The sequence below is a fragment of the Gopherus evgoodei genome, chromosome 6 (genome assembly GCF_007399415.2).
Source record: "Gopherus evgoodei ecotype Sinaloan lineage chromosome 6, rGopEvg1_v1.p, whole genome shotgun sequence".
Classification (NCBI taxonomy): Eukaryota; Metazoa; Chordata; order Testudines; family Testudinidae; genus Gopherus; species Gopherus evgoodei.
Window position 1 is genome coordinate 41,962,709 of NC_044327.1, and position 21,029 is coordinate 41,983,737.

Consider the following 21,029-nt stretch of genomic DNA (forward strand, 5'->3'; position numbering starts at 1 on the left):
CAGTGTTCTGAAAAAAGTAGCGAATGTTCCAAACCTGCTGCAGCCCGCCCGCCCGCCAAAACAGCCAGCACAGGGGGCAGGGGCTGGTGTGGTCAGCAACCGCAGCTTCCAACTGGGCAAAGGGTGGGAGCAGCTGTCTTATTTGGGTCTCATCGCAGCGACTCCTTCTGTTGCAGCGGGAATTGGCTAATACTTGTTAGCCGAACCTCTCTTCTCCCAGCCACCCCCTACCCCCGAAACGTTAACTCCTTCCCCCGTCCCCCAATTGTGCAGGCGAACCAGCCGGTCAGAGACGATGCCCAATGACTCATTCAGCAAGCCCTCGGCTTCTTCGGACCATCATGCCCAGGGGGGTAAGATGGGGAGCTTTGGGAAAGCCGCCGTTCTGATGGCTGCTACTACTCCTGCCGCAGGTGGAGGGGGTGCCGGGGCCTTAGCTCAAGCCGCCGCCGCCGCCTCGGGAAAGAAGTCTCCCCGTCTCCCCAAGTGTGCCCGGTGCAGAAACCACGGCTATTCCTCGCCACTGAAAGGGCACAAGAGGTTCTGCATGTGGAGGGACTGTCAGTGTAAAAAATGCAGCCTGATCGCAGAGCGGCAGCGGGTGATGGCAGCGCAGGTGAGCCGGGGGAATAAGGGGAACCAGGCCTCCTCGATTGAATCAAAAAGGGCCCAAGGGCGGTGGAATGTGTCTTTCCTAGCACCTGTCTGAAACGCAGATACGTGACAGGCACACGGAGCAACGTGCAGTGCAGAGAGAGGGGTTTAAAAGCTCTTATTTCAGGTTGTCACGTGTACAATAACGATTCCCCCACGGTTGCAGGTGCTGGTAGACAGTCAGTAGAAAAGCTCTCGCAAGAATATACATCTTGCTCCCCAAAGCCTCTTCCCGGTCAAATCTCCTCGAATGTCTCCATGTTTCCTTTTCGACCCAATAGGCTGAAGTTCTGCTTTGCGGATGGCACATCTCTTATTACTCCAGACTGTCCGTTAAAACAGAGACTTGGGGAATTCCACCCTGCACCTATTCAAAGCCTTTGATTATTTGCCGTTATATAGTTTCCATCTCACACAACTACTAAAATACATTCTTGATTACAAATACATTTCATAAAACCCTTAAAACCTGCCTAGAGGCCTGCTAAGCGTTTTATTCATCTAAATTATCGACACCTTGTCATTCCCTTTAGATGTTTTGGATAGCGTCCATAAACGCACGTCTGTTTCATTGGTTTCTGTATTTATAAACTGCTCAGAGTATGTTTTGAAAACGAACTTACAAAGAAATTAAATAAGTGCCCACAGATATTTGCTTAAGTCTACCACTGTAGTTTGACGGAGTATTGCAAACTTTGTAAGTGGAGTTGAATAGCTGCATTTCACAGATGTGAAGATAATACATACCAGGCTTTCTAGATGAATGGAAATAAATACAAATCAGGTTTTACAAAGCTAGAGTTTAACACATGCTTGTTTTTCCCTTTTGCAATCAACAACCTAAACCTGTAACCTAAATCTACACCAGAAAAAGAAAAAATCTTCTGAAGAGCAGGTGGATCTGTTTTAGTGAAAACACCCCAATAAAGTGACACTGGAGCCATGAAACTTTGTTTTGTTTTAGAATTGGCAAAGAATCTGAAACAGAAACAGTTTAAAAGCAGATTCTTGTCACACAGTGTTTTTTTCCTGTTAACAAATGACCACATATTTCCTCATCAGTTTGATATGTATATTTAATTTACCTTAGGTAAGGAAATAGTTATTTGTCTTCAAACTGTAAAATATTGATCTAACTGGATGGAAGCATCTGAACTCATTAAAGGAACATAAAAGGACCACATATATTATTCACTCCTGATATAGACATAGATTCCAGTTTTGAGAGTTTAACCTGTGTTGATTGCAGAAGCTGGTCCAATATGATATTTTTATGAAATGTAATTTTTTTTTTAAAATCTACTATCATGCACATTTTGTTTAATCCTCTAACCAATGTAATGAATCGAAGAGTAAAACATGAGTCTCGTAATAGGAAAACAGTGACCTCAGGAAAAAAAAATTCTTTAAATTTTGGAATTACAGTATGCAGAATGAAACAAAAGGATTGGATTATTTTTAATCTGAATAAAATGCTTTACTTTGCTGCTATGTCCAGAAAATGTGATCTTGAAAAGCATCCTATATTAAGTAAATGAAAGCTTTTCTTTATAATTTGTTACAACATTTTGGCACTTTACTTACAGCAGTATTCAAAAGTGGTCTTAGTAAGTAGCGAATAACTAATATAGCAGATTTTTAATAATTTGTTAATGTATTTCCACTGCAAAAATAAAATTAGGTTATAAAATAAAACATGTTTTTAAACTTTAAATTCTGTTAAGACATTCGAGATGCAAGATTTCCAATGACAATTTTTAATGATGCATTTTCTGTTGTAAAATAGAACTTCACTTACCCTACATGGATATTTTTTTAAAAATCTTCATGTACGATCAGCTAGTTTTCATATTTTTGTCGGTAACTGTTTAAGTTAACTATCTTTAAAATAATTGGGAGTCTGATCAACTCAGTGAATGGTGGAAGCAGCATTGAGTTGTAGTTTTCCAGTTTGACGTGCTTATTTTTTCTGATGTTTTCTGTGTTTTTAGGTATACTATGGTTCCTTTCTAAGAGTAAAAAATGTTTTTGTAGTGTTTTAAAAACATGTTTCCCTTGAATTATCTGTTTAAAAAATATTGGCCTTGCAAAGTTGTATGCTCTTGAGTTGCGCTGGTTTTAAATTTAAAACAGGAAACTAATTATTGGTGCTGGAACTGGGGGGTGCTGCTGCATTCTCTGGCTTGAAGGGGTTTCCATTATGTACAGGATTTACAGTTTGGTTCAATGCATCTCAGCACCCCCATGATAAAAATTGTTCCAGCACCACTGAAACTAATAATAGCTAATAGTCCAAGCTTGGTCCAGTCCTGCATGGGAGTAACTTTACCCACTTAAGTGGTCCCATTGAAATCTCAGTTATACATGTAAATGTTTGCAGGATTGGATCCATATAAATCCAGTTCTGCAAACCCGTGCTTATGTGAGTAATTTTGTGTGTATAAGGGCTTCTTGGATGAGAAAGATTGTGTGGCTTTGAAGTGCAACAGCCTGTCTTGCATTCCTTACTTGTACAATTTTACTAGAATATATTCTTTGCAGTCATTAGATGTACTTATGTGAGTAAAAGTTGCAGGATTGAAACCTATGGATTCAATTCTGCAAGTGGTTTTCTCTCAGAACTTCCAGAATCAACATTAACTATAATTCCTTTGCTCTGTGACTGAAGTGTGTGGTTGGTTGACATATTTTTAAAACCTTGAAGTGCTGGGGTCAAGTTCCATCCCAGTCCTTGTTCTTGGACTGGGTTCATGTACTCCTATTTTCCCCAAATATTGTTGTTTTTAGGAGGTCTTACTTAGAATCCTACAGTAATTATTTTGGAAAAATTATAGGTGCTTTTTTATCTCAGTGGACATAATACACAGAGATCCGGTTGGGACACCCTGTGGAAAAAAAAATCATTTGAAATTGTAAACGTGTCAGTAAAAGTATCAGATTCTGTACAGATTGTTCTCATGCTGCTAGGTAGGTTCCACAATATGATTAACTCCTCTCTGCACATAGGCCCAGATGCCCAAAGGTATGTAAGCTCCTGAGTTTCATCTTACCACCTGTGTGGATCTGGACCCTAGACTTCATTGTGTCTTATTTGAGATGGCTGTCCTTACCTAATCCAGAGCTTCCTGGAAGTGCTGAATGTTCACACACGTCATTTCAGTTGCATTTCTTTTATATATAGGAGTTAAAATCCTAAAATCGTCACTTACCACTCCAAATATATTTTGCAATGACCCATTTCCACCAGGTGGAATCTTCTAGCACCATTCAGCTGATAGGTTGCTGCTAGATTTTGCAAATGAAACTCCAAGAGCTTTTGTTGGAATATGTTTTTGTTACAAAAACCATTATTAAAAATGCTGCTTTTTGAGATACAGCATCATTACAAAAGTAAAGAAAAATAATACTGTTCAATGTAGTATAGAGGGAAGAAGAGGGTCTAGGTAAATTATACTGTGACATCTCAAAAACTGTGCCCAAAAAAATCAGTTGTCACCTCTTGTAAGTTTGAGTGTGATTTTCAAAATTCAAATGAAAACATGGACGAAACTGCCACCTATATGGGAAATCACAGCATAGGGGATTGTAAACTCTGATGCCATGTCTGTGCTAGCCAAATGACTTGTTAGTGACAATGAGTGTTAACTGTGGGTGCAGCTAATCACTGTTTTGCTGCCACTGCAGACAAGGAGAAATGGTGGTGAGAACTGCAGCACAGTGGTTTTCCCCCAAGGATACACATACCCCTGGTTGTATGCAGAGGTCTTCCAGGATATACATCGAGTCATCTAGATATTTACCTGCTTTTACAACAGGCTGCATAAAAAGCTCTAGCCAAGTCAGTACAAACTAAAATTTCATACAGACAATGACTTGTTTATACTGCTCTATATACTAGACACTGAAATGTAAATACAATATTTGTATTCCAGTTGATTTATTTTATAATTCTATGGTAAAAATGAGAAAATCAGCAATTGTTCAGTAATAGCGTGCTGTGACACTTTTGTATCTTTATGTCTGATTTTGTGAGCAAGTAGTTTTTAAGTGAGGTGAACCTTGGGATATGCAAGACTAATCAGACTCCAGAAAGGGGTCTGGAAAGGTTGAGAGCCACTGGTGTAGCAGGATGTGTGGAAAACTTCTCTTTCTGAAGTGGTGCTGAACATGGTTTGGTTGTGGACTTGTGCCTACACTTGTAGAAGCTATTTTTGGTGCTGGTTGTGACATTTGTTGTCCACAACAGTTTATTTTGTGTATGATGATGAGGCTGTAGTTTGCTAGCTCAGAGTTTCCCCTGGTTGTGTGTGTTGATAGGATTACTGTAGAATGAAGGGGAAGTTCAGGCCACAGAACCCAGGGATCTGGGGTTCCTTGGTACTGGAGGCATGCGTGTCTTGGTCTGTGATCCCCAGGGCAGCCATATTCCCATGGGCTTTGTGATTGCTCTTGCCCTGCTTTCCTCCTGCGTGCCATGAAAACTTGCCTGAGGGGTTTCTGGGGCAGCGGCCTGCAGGGCAACCCAAGAGCACTACTCCTCTAGGCACTGGCTTCCATGGATCTCCTAAGAGCTTCAGGCTTGCCAGTTTTTGTGGGGCCAGAGCTCCACCCTGATGAAAAGCTGCAGCAGCTACTCTGCAAGTGGGAGCTTTCAGAATTTCCTGCCCCACTGAGGCTATATACTAGCACAGGAGATTATCTGTCTCCTTTGCCCAGATCCACAGCAAGTAGAAATAAACTTAACAGCCGCATATCTTTGAAAAATCTTCTTCCTGTCTTTGCCCAAGCGTGACCGTATCAGCTGAATGCAGCTGACCCTGGCTAGAATCTTTGATGAGAATGGTGTGATTTTAGCCAGTACTAGGTATTTAATTCCTGTGCCCCTGCTGGAAACAGAAGATATTTGTTTATGGCTGTACCATTTTATAAGAGGATGTTGTGTTACCCACATAACCTAACTGAAGTTTGCATGGCTATAAATGAAGGTAAACATTGACCCACATTGTTTCATAGCATCTCTTTCCTCCGTACCACTCAGAATGTTATTTCCCCCTTTCATGTCCTGATATTAATAGTCATGAGTTGTTGGCATATGTTGTACGCCCCTTAGTTTGGGACCAGTAGATAATTTCCCTTGTAATCATTGTCTAACTAGAGAGTAGACACAGTATAGTTGTTCTTGTTTCCAGGTTGCATTGAGAAGGCAGCAGGCCCAAGAAGAAGAGCTGGGGATCAGCCATCCCATCCCTCTGCCCAGTGGCCCAGAGCTCTTTGTTAAGAAGGAAAACAATGGTGGCAGCTCCTGTTTATTGTTGGAAAGCAGCAGCCCGACAAATTCAACAAACACAGCAACTACAGCATCCACCACCCCATCAGGTAAGGGAGTGGGGAGAAGAGAGAGAGGGGGGTTCTGGTCACCCTAATGAAGAGACCTGGTTTCAGAGAGGTGCTGTTTTTTGTTTTCCATGCTTGTTAAAGCTGCAGCGACTGGGTTGCTGTGTGTTTCCTTCTCTTTTCTTTCCCACAGAGCAACATTGCTGTAGAAAGAACTCTGACAGAACACGTGTGTGTGTAGGGGGAGGGGAATCAGCAAACAGTTTTTTCATATTTTTTTCTTTCTTTAAAAATTGTAGAAATCGAAATGGAAAATTTCAGAAACCATCAGCCAGGTCTTCTATTGTATATATGTGAAACAAGTCTGCAGACTTAATGCAATCATTTCCATTCATATCTGGGATTTAAAAGAGTTCTCCCAACGACAGCGTGGCTGAAAATGAAGCCACTTGGCCACATCCACAGCTGATATAAATCATCATAGTTCCCTTGACGTCAGTGGAGCAACACTGAAGATCTGGTGCTTTGTCTTTGCAAAACCTCACATATTTAGATATACCAATTGGTTATAAACAAAAGTGAAACCAGCTTCACTGACTTCCATTGTCCCAACTGAGAGATAATGAAGCAAATGAACACGGTGAGAAGGAAACTGGATTTTTGTTTAGGTTTAGTAACCAAGGAGATGTTAGTAACATAGGTAAAGCAATTTGTTAAAAATATGTTTGTGAAATGGACATTGTCCCACTAACTAAAGATCACCCCTGGCCAGTGCGCTTCTATATGTCAGCCACCCGGCACCATTGCCTGCTCCAGTACATTTAGAGCTTAGTTCCTGCACCTGCCAAATGGAATTGCTATATCTCGTGTTGACCAGGCAAGCCCTCTGGGTCCAATCCCTGTACGCACAGAATGGCAGTTCCATGATTTCCGTGTGCTGAGAGGGCATTGTTTTGGGTTGTGTGTAGAAAAATTGTTTGTAGGAATTAACAAGTCAGATTCTGTTTTCATTCAGAAACAATTCTGTTAAGCTTGTCTTTAGTTGACCATGAGCCCTTTCATAAAAAGAAATGTATTTGGAACACTGGGTTTTGTTTGTGGTGGGGAAGGCTGATTAAGGATTGAAACAGTTTGTAAAATCACTTACCGAGATTGTGGTTAATTCACACAAAACGGGAAAAACTTACTCCATTAAATCCAAAAAATGAGATCACGTTGCAATCAGTGAAACAGTCAAAAACTTCAGTCTCAATGGATATAGAATGGAGTATTTAACATACTCAGTTTTTACTACAATAAAAATGTGCATTCAGCACCCTTGGCAATATTATAAAAAATACATAGATCCATAAAAAGATTCTAGGAGAACTTCATGCTGAACTAAAAAATGTAAAGTTTAAATACTGCCAATTTCAAAATCTGTAGAAATATTTTTAAAATTTGAGTAAAGGACTAATTAATTATAAACATCTTTCAACCCACTATTTTTTTAAGTGGAGTGTCTTTGTCAGTATGTCAGATAATGATGTTCTTCAACATAATAGCTCCATGTTCTTCTTTAGCATTTTAATAAATAGCACAGTGTAGGCAACAGCATTCATAATATTGTGCTTAGACCTTTGCAAAGTAGATGCATTTCCAACAAAGGACAAAATAGTGGTCAGCATTTGTTTGCCAGAAATGAATTCAGAAATCATATACAGCATCTGGGAATGAAAACTTGGGCTGAGATTTTCAAAAATAGAAGCCTATGTCCATATTTAGGAACCTAAATAAGGACCTGCTCCTATAAACACTGACACATATCCATAACGTCAAGCACATGCAGAGTCACATTAGTGAACTCCTGGCCCAGTTGAAGTAATTGTGAGTTCTGCCATTGACTTCAGTGACGTACTGTTTTCACCATTGACTTTGATGTGACTACTCGTGTCCTTCAAGTTAAGGACACGCATAAATATTTGCAGGATTGAGGCCCGAGTGGCCTGATTTTCAGCCCTGTGCTCCTGGCTACTCCTACAGAAGTTGCTGTTCAGCACCTTTGGAAATTAAGCTTCTTAGGTGCCCAAACAGAGATGTACGCATCTAACTTGGTCTTTAGCTCTGGATAGTGCCCCTCAGTTATATTACGTCTGTGCCCGTTTTCCTCCCTAGATGCAAGTACCGAGAAGCACAGGTATCTATGTCTATATTAATATATAGAGATTAAACTTCCTTTGCAGGAGATCTTTATATGGTTAAGATGACCCCAGCCTTAGAATGAGAGCTGCCGAGAATCTTCCCCTTTGCAATCCAGAGTGCTTTGAGGTATCCTGCACTTGTGTTTAATCTGTTTAATTTTACTCTCAAGTGAGAATTTAATAAGTCACCTGATTTGGAGACGAAATGAGTGGATTGTGTGTTAATGGAATGAGGGAACAATGAGGGCGTGGAAAAGCAAGACAAAGGGGGCAGCGGTAATGAAAAACTCCCCTTTTAAAAATAGAGTCTAGGAATCCAATTCCGGTGACCAATCATATCACGAAAGACCCAAAGCCTTCAAACGTGCCACGTGAATGACATATAATGATGGCTCATGGTGAAGCTGGTATGTACTTGGGCGGCCACACTCCTATTTTTAGTGCACTAGCTTGCGGAGAGCTAGCATGTCTGTCCACCCACACTGGATAGCTCCATTCCAGCTGTGGTGTAGACATACCCTTAGGCCTGGTCCACACTATGCTGTTAAACCTATTTTAACAGCATTAAATCGATTTAACGCTGCACCCGTCCACACTACACTGCTCTTTATATCGATTTAAAGGGCTCTTTAAATCGATTTCTGTACTCCTACAAAACGAGAGGAGTAACGCTAATATCAATATTACTATATCGATTTAGGGTTAGTGTGGACACAAATCGACATTATTGGCCTCATTCTTTTACAGTAGCTACCCAGAGTGCATCGCTCCAGAAATCGACGCTAGCCTCGGACCACGGACGCACACCACCGAATTAATGTACCTAGTGTGGACGCGCACAATCGACTTTATAATATCTGTTTTATAAAATCGGTTTAAGCTAATTTGAATTTATCCTGTAGTGTAGATGTACCCTTAGAAAGGTAGGAGGCTGTGCTTCACTGTCATGAAAAGGAACTGCAGGGGTTGAATAGGGCTGGTTCACAGCAGCCTGGCACGTGGGTCCTATTTTGGAGGTGGTGATGTTGTGCCCCAGAATCTAAACTTTCACTGAAAATAAAAATGAAGTCTTTAGTTCTGACAGTTGAAAAGATAACCTTCCAAATATGAATGGAATATAATTGGTGGAGTGGTGCTTGCCTGAGTCTGCAGGCAGCCTGAGCTCTGAATTCTGAACTGCTCCCCTTCATCTCCTTGGCGTTAGGGAGAGAGGTTGCAGGATGACCCTTCCCCAAGGAATGTGGGGGGAGGAGAGGAGGGAGCAGAGACAGAGGAGATGGCCCAACACACCATTGCATACAGCCTGTCCCCGAGGAGAAAAGCCCTGTTAGTGCCCCACTGTGCTAGATCCTGTACAAACGCATAGTAAAAGTTAATCCCTGGCCACTCTGTATAGATGAGACAGACAAAGAATGAAGGGGGCAACAGAGACACAGAGTGGGGAAGTAACTTGCCCAAGGAAAGGTCATACAGTAGGTCAGTGTCAGAGCTAGGATTAGAAGCCAGGTTTGCTGAGTGCAGTCTTGTGTCCTCTCCACGGGATCATGCTGCCTGACCATTCAGAGGGCCTTGTCTGTATGTAGATGCAGCTCTTTGGAAAACAACCATCTACAGTAGTAGTCAATGCTGACTGAGTCAAACCGTGCCCTCAGCTGGAGGCAGACTGCTTTCATTGACACCCAGGAGAACGACGCAAACACCCTGGAGGACTCCTGTGAGGACAGAACTCGCTCTGTCTAACAGTATACAGTACACAGCAGGTCATAGTGACAATAGTTAATTCTATTCCTTATGCAAGCTGTTGACTTTAAAGGCTTAGTAATTTTTCTTTTGAAGGAGTCACACAAATCATATAGGGTGCCAGGGAGAGAGGGGCTTTCCTCATTGTATCTATTTTATTGGCAGGTCAGAAATATTATGATACCTTGAAAAACCAGAGACAATTTTTCAGACCTCTTGCGACACACCATTTTTGGAAAAGAGGAAAAATGAGATGTACTGGTGCTAGAACAGCAGCTTGCCCATGTACCTTTTCATTCTTGGTGACAGTGTTTAGATTGAAAGGTGCTTATTATCTTCCAGAATCAGAAGGAAAATAAACATGGGAGTTTGCAGGACAGTTGGCAGGAGTAGCATGGGAGCAAATGAAACAGTTTGGGCAGGACACGTAATGAGATCTGCTTACAGAAGTTCTGTGTTACTGGGTGATTTTCCTGAAGAACTATCATCTGATTAAACTGTAGGGCACAGATATTGTAATGCTCAGTAAAAAGCCAGGATTTGGGAGCATTTAACGCAACAGTGAGTTCCTCGTGTTTTGTTTTGTTAATTTAACGTAGTGGGCAAAATTCAGAGATGAATCTTAGGGGAGACTGAGATGATATTATTATACCTTTCAAATGGCCTTTCTTTTAGTCCCAGAGTCATATACGATCCCCACAAATGTGATGTCCCCACACTTCTTTGGTTTACATCAGAAACGCAGAGCCATGAAATGGAGGTTGCAGAGGGAGCCACTCATGAAAAGAAGGAATCTCACGGCATTTTCTTGGAAGAAATGTAATAATTTGTGCCCTCATTTTGGGGTTTTGTCACATATTATGCCTTGGCAAATTGGGCGGTATGGGCGTACCATACACATTGAGGTGACCAGAAGATGCTGTAAGATACTGCAACTTTCTGGGTCTCTCCCATGTGTATGCAATTGAGACTCCCCCAAGATTTAGCATACTAAAGCTTGCACCCACTTATCACCAGGCAGCTTTACACATTGTGGGCTTCTCCTCCCTGTTAGGTTTCCTACAATCTTAATCAGGGCATCATTTCTTTGCCTCCCTAATGACACTGGTTCTCATCAAGTTAAATGTACCATTATTAGCACTTAGTAATCCACTTCCAATGTCGACCGCACCTAGCTCAATGGTCCCCAGTCCTGATTAGGGGCATCTGGGTGTCACTCAGATATAAATATTTAATAGTACTACAGTTTCATTTCAGATAGAATATAGGTTTAGCAAAATCTGTAATCTGGCAGGAGAAAAGATCCAGATGAAATACAGAACCGACACTTTGTTAATGTCACTGGACTAAAAAAATTGAAGCTTTAGTTCATTATTATTTTTCCTTTTGATACATTTATCATGAATGATGGAAACAAAGGTGTTTTCTTCATATTTCACTTGGTAGGATCTCCCTTTATTAAGAGACTGTTGGAGGAGGGCCGGGGGCTTTCTGCATATCTTTAGGTAGTTATGTGGTTATTGGTCCATTGGCAAAGTAGCATTTAAGTGTTTACAAGTAGAGCCTTGAAAATCTGCGGATATCTGCTTTATAGCTGCAGATACCTGCATCTGTGGATGTGGATATCCACAAACCATTTTTGCGGATTGTGGATCAGATGTGGATACAAATTTTGTATCTAACACCCAGCAAATCTGTGGATATCCACAGACCGTTTTTGCAAATCGGAAGCGGATACAAATGTTGTATCTGCGCAGGGCTCTATTTACAAGTACACAATGTTTTGCAAATGATGCATAGAAACTTAAATTTTAAAAAACTTCCTCAGTAAAGTTTTTTCAGTTAGAAAATATTGAAATACTTTGTTTTAGGCTGCCAATTGCAAAGAAGCCTATGGATGTTATGTGCTGAACTCTCACGGGCATTCACTGGGATTTGGGCACCCAAGCCCAGATCCTCAAAGGTATTTAGGTCCCCAAGTCCCACTGAAATCTGGGTCTTAAGTCCTTTAGGCCTCTCTGGAAATCTCTCCTTTACCCTTTAATTTCCTCTTTTCCTTCTTGCCTCTTAGTCTTTCACTATTTTCATGCTTAAACAAGAGCCTGAGTCGGGGTATGGAGGAGTAGGTTCTTACGCCCCTGTATGGGTACCCAGTCCAGTCACAATCTCTAAAACAAAGGAAAATTTAGGCAACATTTACTATTGATAAGCTATTAGATTGTGAGATGGTCTCCCAAGGGAACTGTCAAAAGCCCCATGCTTGGGTAATTGTCAAACTGGACTGACAAAGACTCATGGAAAAATATGGAAATGAACAATTCTGCACTGTCAGGTATGTGGGCTAAAGAGCCTGCCAATAATAGGTCTTTTCCATTTCTGATTTCTGTGATTCAGTACTGGATTTATAGGTGGTATTGGACAGTGGAATGGATGTGACCTCACAATGCACAGCCATTGCAACAATGGCAAGTCTTCTGCTTGCTATGAATTCTCTATACAGGGGATCCCTCTTGTTGAGCAAGTGAGGTATTATTGCTTCTCTCTTTAGTACAGCCATATTTAGGAATGCTGCAGAGACTTTTGAGCATCTCATTATAACAAGGGCATAGATAAATCTGAGAGAATCAAGAGAAGGGTGGCAGAAATGATGTACAGCTTGTCAAAAAGGAGACTAAGGATGGATATTACAGTCTATACATATCTAAACGATAATAATATGAAGGAGGAGGAGTGATTATTTACAGTACTTGAGACTGCATAACAAGGAGCAATGGCTTGAAACTAAAAAAAAGAAAAAATTAAATTAGATATTAGACACTTTTTTTCCTGTCTAGAAGTGCAGTTAGGCAATAGAATGACCTGCCTAAGGACAAGGAGGTAAGTGAAGCATAATTGTAAACACAGGCGGCGAGTTATATGTGCCCGTGGTGCCTGTGTTCCACCAGTATTCAGGAATGTGGGCCCAGATCCACCAGTGTTTGGGCTTATATTTTCATGGCCGTCCTGTCCATAGGATGGACCGGGGCAACCGCCCCAGGCCTCGTGCTTTGGGGGGTCCTGCACTTCAGGGGGACACGGGGTCCAGGGCGGCCTGGGGGGTTAGCAGGAGGCCTGGCGGTGGCAGCAGCAAGCAACCCAGCCCCAGCCTGCCCCGCCCTGCTCCTCCTCTTCCCACCCCTACTCCACTCCCACCCCACTCCACCCCTTCCTCTAAGCCCCCACCCCTCCTCTTCCTGCTCCTGCTTCACCCCTATTCCACCCCTTTCCCCAAACCCCCACCCTAGCTCTTGCTGGCTTCTGCCCCCTCCCTCCAAGCAACATCGGGATCCAGCGGGGTGGGGCGGAGCGGGGTGGCTGGGGCCGGGTCAGTCGCTGCTGCCGGCACCAGGCCCCTCACTAACCTCCCAAGCCATCCTTTACCCCATGTCCCCCTGAATGGCGGGCCCCCGAAAGTACGGGGCCCAGGGCAATTGCCCTGGTCCATCCTATGGATGGGACGGCTCTGCTTAGACCCGTTCTGGGCACCAGCAAAAGTTATACAAACCTGGCGCCCATGATCGTAAGAGGTGTTTAGGAGAATGTTAGATAACGTACTTGATGATTAATATGGAGGGTGAATACTGATCAATGCGGAGGTTAAACTAGAAGATGACATAAGTCTCCTACAGCTTTGTTTTCTCCTGTGTGATTCAGTGCCTATGGACTATGGTCAGGATTTGACTACACTTAAATAAATCAGAATTTAAATCTTAATGTTACAGGATAGCTTGTCCCCGAGTACGTTCTCAATTTATTCTCCACTCCTGTAGTTTGAAGAGTGTGTATTTTATTACATCTTTCCTGGTTCTGTTGTTAAATATAGGTGTTACATGATCTTCCCTACTGTTCACATGAGTCTTTCTCTCTCTCAAATCCTGAAGTAGCACATATGCTTACTTAAGGCCAGACAACTTTGTGGAAATACCGTACTAATGCAGCAGAAATACAACAAGCCTGCAATTTTCCAAGTGGAAATCTTTGGGTGAAATGTTCATGACTTGCTTTTCCAGTTTTCAACTTGCTTGAACATTTTTGATGAAATTTCAAATTTTTTTGAAAAACTAGTTAAAAAATGTGTGTGTGTGTGTGTGGGGGAGAGATAGGGGAAAGGTCGCTAAAAACTGTGTTCCCACCAACTCCAGAGAAGGGCTTGTTAAGAGGATTCTTCACCCTGGTGCATATGCTGGGGAAAGCTCTCTGCACTGCCATATGGAAATGGGGGCGAGGCCGGTGGGTTTGTACACAGTGTGAATGCACTAGGGCCGTACTTCTCATTGGTGGGAACGCTGAGCTGCATCTGCCACGACTCCTCTAAATCTTGCTGTCATTGGCCAGGGGCTGAATACGTGTGTTTGGAGGACCCAAGGCACATGCTGGTGCTGAGGCTCTTTTCCCTGGATCCTGCTGTACTTCAGAAGTTTCCTTTTAGTAGGGCTTTCTTTGATTTATCAGCATTTTCCCCTTGTATTAATGATTCCTTGCTTTTTTCCTTCCTCTTTTACTGGGCTACTCTGAATCTGCGGCACCTTTTGGATCAGCATTTCTGACATTTGGTGAGATTTTCAAAGGCACAGATGAGAGAGATCCTCAGCTGGGGTAAGCTGTCATAGAGCTCCATTGACTTCAGTGGAGACAATTTACAGCAGCAGAGTGTCTACCCTAGGTGTCTAGCTCCCATTGAAAGCCTGTGGGAGCAGGTTGCCTGTCTGTGCTTTGTGCCTCTGAAAATTGCCCCCATAATCTGATATTGTGTAGTAGATCTGCATCCTAATTTGAGGGGTTACTTGTTCCTGGCATACATTATAAACACTGAGACAAAGAATTTTGGTCCATTATGATTTTTTATATAGGGACACTGTATTATTAATCTCTCTGTGCCTAACTGCTTATTCCTTCCTGTGCCCTTGAAATATTTCCTATTACTTATCTGAATGTGTGGTGTTTTGCTGATTTTTTTAAAAAAAAACAGGATTAAAGTGGAGCCAGAAGATTATTGCACACTTCCTTAATTCAGTTCTGACACTGTTCCATTTGTTTCTTTGCCCCATATTTTATACCTCACAAATCTTAGTTCTTTCTGTTTAGCTTTTTGATGGTCCTTCCTTATTTATAGGGCCTTAACCAAATTCATGGCTGTGAAAAACATGTCTTTGACCGTGAAATCTGGTCTCTCCCCTTGAAATCTGGTCTTAATTGTATACTTTTACCCTATACTATACAGATTTCACAGGGGAGACCAGTGTTTTTCAAATTAGGGGTCCTGACCCAGAAGGGAGTTGCAAGGATGTCACAAGGTTATTTTAGGGGGGGTAGCAGTATTGCTACCATTACTTCTGCTTTGCCTTCAGAGCTGGGCAGCTGGAGAGTGGCGGCTGTTGGCCAGGTGCCAAACTCTGAAGGCAGCTCCCGGTCAGCAGCTGTGCAGGAGTAAGGGTGGCAAAACCATAGCATGCCACCCTTACTTCTGTGCTGCTGCCTTCAGATCTGGGTGGCCAGAGAGTGGCGGCTGCTGACTGAGGGCCCAACTCTGCAGTCAGCAGTGCAGAAGTAAGGGTGGCAATACCATACCATGCCACCCTTACTTCTGTGCTGCTGCTGGCAGTGGCTCTGCCTTCAGAGCTGGGCTCCTGGCCAGCGGCTGTCGCTCTCCAGCTGCCCAGCTCTGAAGGCAGGGCAGAAGTAAGAGTAGAGTACCACAACGCCCCCTACACTAAACTTGCAAACCCCTCCAACTTATTTTTGGATCGGGACCCCTACAATTACAACACCGTAAAATTTCAGATTTAAATAGCTCAGATCCTGACATTTATGATTTTTTAAATCCTATGACCATGAAATTGACCAAAATGGACTGTGAATTTAGTAGGGCCCTACTTATTTATAGGCAGAACTTGGTTTTTATTTGTTTTATAATTTATAATATTAATGTTAATTTTTCAGCATTTTTTCCATGTTTATTGATTTTAAATTTTCACAGCTGCATATAATTGTGGGGAGTCAACATCACATGTAAAAGAATACAGTTAGAAATTCGAATAAGTTCTCAACCAGCATTTTTCCTGCTTTGCGTATTTGTACATTTCTATTATTATCCGTGGAAATATTTCTGCATCGGTTTGTGAGTGTACTGTGAAATCAATGTTTACCAACATTTACCCATAAAAATCTAGTTCTTCCAAGCCTACTTATTTATCGTATTGGCCCTTACTTCACATTTCGTGTATTTATTGCTAGGTGGTCTGTGTGACCAATAGCTTAGCTTTGAACATTTTCTTTCTGGATTTTTCCTTTCTGATGCTTATTCATGTTCACCCCTGCCCTAAACTTGTCTTAACTGTAGTGTTCAGTGATCCCACAATGCTTACAAGGGCTCTACTTTATTTGCTGTCTGATTCCAGCTGTTTGTTAATAGCAGTAGGAAAGTCACAGCGCCCCACCCAGACTCTGCATGGGAAACTCAGGACTTAAAGGCCCTAGTAGCATACAGTCCTTCCTCTCTAAAGTTCATTGTCCTCATTTTCACCTGTGTTTGCTCTCGTATTAGTCACAGTCACAAATTTTGACTAGATCAATCAGTTCACGGAATTCCTACACACACGGTATTCCACCATACATCCTGGAGGAGATTTTCGAAGGCTCACATCTACTTTGGTGCCCAACTTGCAAAGGAAGGTGGGTGCCTAATTGTTCTTAAAGTTTTTGCATGTAATCATACCTTCTGTGAGGCGTAAAATAAAGGACAATATAAATCCAGACTTATGCACCTAAATAAACAGCCTAATTTCTGTTGGCTCTGAACTATTGAGAGGTTTGAATCAGCCAATGTATTTAGATATTTAAATATGCTTTTTAGGTGTCTCAGTTTGAAAAATTTGCCCTAACTTCCTTTCTAATTCTCCTGTACACCTTTGGCTAAATTTTCAGAGAGGCCTCTACCAGGTTTCTCTGTATACACAGGCCATTTACATGCTCAGAGCCAGATCCTCAGCTGCTGCAAAACATCATAGCTCCAAAGATCTGACCCTCAGTTGCTCTGCATTATTGCTTGTGTATATAACTGATAGATTGTGCATGAGCAAAAGTCATTTGTGGTCAGTTTGCATTTTCATGGATACATTTTTCTGTGAGAATAAATTCTAGCACTTGCATACACTAGTAATCATGTGCAGGAACTGCGTGTGCAGGTTATTTGCTCTCGCTAATGCAGGCCACTATATACATATAGATGGTTCTATACCATTCCTAGTCATATTGCTACCAAGAGTGTGTCTGCATAGTAAAAAAGAAAAAAACCCTCTCATTATTACTAGTTGGTGTTTTTCAGAAACCTTTTGGATTTCTGTCATCACGTTGCTTCTAATCAAGTGGTCTCTAGCAAATTCCGACCATCAGCTTACTCCCTTTGTTATTTTTAGTGTGAGCTATAATGATTTTATCCCAGTCATATTTCCTCCAAGGTCTTCTATCTCAGATACTTGTAAAACTATCCCTCCCTACTAATGTTTTCTTTGATCTTCTTGTTAATGACTTAAATCCGTACTGATTTTGTTTCTCCTCCTCTCATGTTTGCTCCTCTGAACCTGCAGGATGTTTTTAATCATTGCCTGGGCTTTTGGTTTTCTTTCCCAATTTCTTTTCCCATAATATTTCTTCCTCCTTTTTAAAAAAAAGTCCTCGTGTTATTTAACCAATGTTCCTATTAAAAATGTAATTCTCATATATTATATTATACTGAATTTAAATATTTGTAGTTTCTCTCTGTTTCTCACACACACATATACACACACGCACAGTGGTCATGCTCATAGCAAGTGCAGTGAGGTTGAAAACTACATTTCATTATAACCCCTTATTTTTACATGCTCATAATTTTCTAAAACACCAACCTTTTGGGACCCAGTCAGGCAAACACTCCTACATGTTTGTAATTTTATGCACGTGAACAGTCCCATTGACTATAAATATCTCTGTGCATTAAGTTAGGTGTGTGCATGAGTTTGGAGGATCAGGGCCTTAGTCAGAAATTTTGAATGCTTGCTCTCTGTCCAAGGATGAATTTTTTTATGTGTGAAAGTTTGAGCAGAATGTCAGCTATTTTTGAATTACAGAATGTGTGTGTGGGAAAGGGAGAATATATTTTCACCACTTAGAAAAAAAAATCTAGCCCCTCCTTTTTACTCAGCAATGTAACAAACTGCTGACAACTCGATAAGTTGTTTGTAGTGTTGTTGTAGCCATGTTGGTCCCAGTATATGAGAGACAGTGTATGAGAGGTAATATTTTTATTGGATAAACTTCTGGTGAGGTAATAACTTTTAATGGACCAATTTCTGTTGCTGAGAGAAACTAGCTTCTGAGCTACACAGAACTCTTCTTCTGGTCCATAGCTCGAAAGCTTGTTTCTTTCACCGACAGAAGTTGTTCCAGGAAAAGATATTACCTCACCCACCTTGTCTCTTTTACCTTGTAAGTTGAAGAAGAATTATAATATGTCAGATATCAGGACTGGTGCCTTAATTTGATTTAGGGGGAAATTGCTTTTTATAATTTAACAAAATTAGGAATACTTTAATATTGCATACTGAACACATGCAGTAGGTTTTTTTGAGAGGAGTACACTTAAGGATGAACAAATTGGGCCCAATCCACTCCCACTGAAATCAGTGCGGGTATTTCCAGTGACTTCAGGAGGAGTTGGATCAGGCCCAATGTAGATAAATGCACAACTGAGAAGCTGGTTATGCCATATACTTCTTCCAAACATACAATCTCCCACTTACTGGCCAACCCTCCTGCCTCGTTATTTTCTCAAATTGTTTTGCCTTTTAAAATAGTTTTTGTCATTTTAAGTGAATTAAAGACCTTAAAGTGACTTTTTTTTTAACGTTATGATGGGAACAAAGGGAATCCTAATAGTAATATTGGATCATTACTTGCTGGAAATGATAGAATTGTCAATAGTAATGCAGAAAGTGAAGGAGGGTTCAATAAATATTCCTGTTCTAAACCTGGGGAAATGCCGCCAGATGATGTAGTCACATCATCGGGTGAAGATTAAATACTTCCCATTCTAACAAAAACTAAGGAGGGTGTTAAACAGGAGCTACTCAAACTAGACATTTTAAATTAGCAGGTCCAGATAACTTGTATACAAGAGTTTTGAGAGAGATGGCCAAGGAGCTCACTGAACCACTAACGTTGATTTCTTTTTCAATAATTCCTAGGCCACTAAGGAAGTTCCAGAAATTGGGTCACCTTGATCCTGGGGATCAGTTTAGCTTTCAACATAGTTTAGAGCAGGGTCAAGGCTCTTCTAACCTGCATAGCCTAAAACAATATTAGGGACCATTCTGTCAGCACAGCAGGGCCGCCCAGAGGATTCCGGAGGCCTGGGGTCTTCGGCGACGGGGGGCCCCGCTTTGGCTGTAATTCAGCGGCGGGGGGTCCTTTCACTCCGGGACGTGCCACCAAAGTGCCCTGAAGACCCGCGGCGGCCCCCCCCGCCTCCAAATTACTGCCAAAGCGGGACCCGCCGCCGAAGTGCAGCCGGGTCTTTGGCAGTAATTCGGCGGCGGGGGACCTCCGCCATGGGTCTTCGGGGCACTTCGGCGGTGGGACCTGGAACGAAAGAGCACCCTGCCACCGAATTATTGTCGAAGACCTGGCCACACTTCAGCAGCGGGTCCCGCTTCGGCGGTAATTCAGCCGTGGGGAGCCTTTCCGCCCCGGAGTGGAAGGACCCCTCTTCCGCGAAGACCGGGAGCGGAAGAAGCTCCGGGACCCGCGAGAGTTTTCCGGGGCCCCTGGAGCGAGTGAAGGTCCCCGCTCCAGGGGCCCTGAAAAACTCTCGTGGGGGCCCCTGCGGGGCCTGGAGCAAATTGCCCCTTTCCCCCCCCCCCAGGCGGCTCTGCAGCACCGTCTGATAGTTAGGGCACTTAGTTAGGAGGTGGGAGATCCAAGTTCCAGTCATGTTCCAGTGACTACTTAATTATTCATAAGTAGTAGAACAGCTTCAGGAGGAGAAAGCCACATGCCAGAATATCCCATAATCCAGTGGTTAGGGCACTCTCCTAAAATAGCAGAGATGCAAATTCAAGTCCTTTTTTCACATCAGACAGAGGGGGAAATTGAAACTGGATCTCCCACATGGGTCCCCTAACCATTGAGCTAATGCTTACTTACAATGGAGGTGCCAGCAATGCTTCGTATAGCCATTTTGTGAATCCATAACTATGCTTCTATCAAAATGCTGAAAATCTGAATTGAATTAAATTCTGTTTTGACTTTTTCAGTCTGGTAGAAACTATCTGACAAACTCAACACAAATTCACCAATAGTTTCAGTTGACCTGAAACTGCATTTTTTGTCAAATAAACTGTTTATCAAAAAAGTTACCCCGTTCTCCTTCTGAATGCTTTACCTCACAATCTTAATAGTGTTCTTTTTAACATTGTGCTTTTTAATTAATTTCTTAATTTATATTGTGCCTTTCTTGCCAAGTAAAATATAGTCTATTTGACATTGGTTTAAAACTTAATTTTAGTTCAAACTTGAAAAAAACTTTATATCAGGAAGCATTTGCTTATGCTAGTAAACTCAGATAATGACTCCAGCATTATCGTTGGAGGGTGGAGGGGAATAATATTCATTCCTTCAGTATAAAATCAGTATTGTTTCTGGCAGTAGAATAAACCTTGAGAAACATAAGAGTTTAGGCATTGACGTCTTTACGGATAAAGTCAGCTCCTGCCCACAGACTGCTTTCTCCTGATAGTGTTCACATGGTACTTGTGCCTTTTTGATAATATTTACAGAATTAGCAGTATTGCTTCTCACCCTCACTGACTGTGTTGCAGAACATGCCAGATATTTTCGAGAGTTGTCAAAAAATCATTTGAAGACATTCTTAATCACTGGTTGTTTTGTCTTAAGGGCTAGCATGGTAGTGAGAAGAGATGAGGCTGAGGTAGGAGTTTCCAGGTGGGATGTGCCTCAAAAAGACATTGTTAGATAAGGAAGTGGTGCAGCAATTAAGTATGTCCCTGGATATTGCAGCTGTAGTGGAATAGCAGCCGGCCTGGA

General features: G+C 41.9%; 1 protein-coding gene across 1 annotated transcript in view; it reads left to right on the forward strand.

The window, feature by feature from the left end:
- Window positions 1-295: 295 nt before the first annotated feature.
- The window catches only part of DMRT1 (doublesex and mab-3 related transcription factor 1), a 93,694-nt gene continuing 72,960 nt past the window's right edge, over window positions 296-21,029 (forward strand). Inside the window, exons 1-2 of the mRNA XM_030566758.1 lie at window positions 296-616; window positions 5,844-6,030. Of these exons, the coding sequence (XP_030422618.1) occupies window positions 296-616; window positions 5,844-6,030 (508 nt within the window). The remainder of the gene's footprint in view (window positions 617-5,843; window positions 6,031-21,029) is intronic.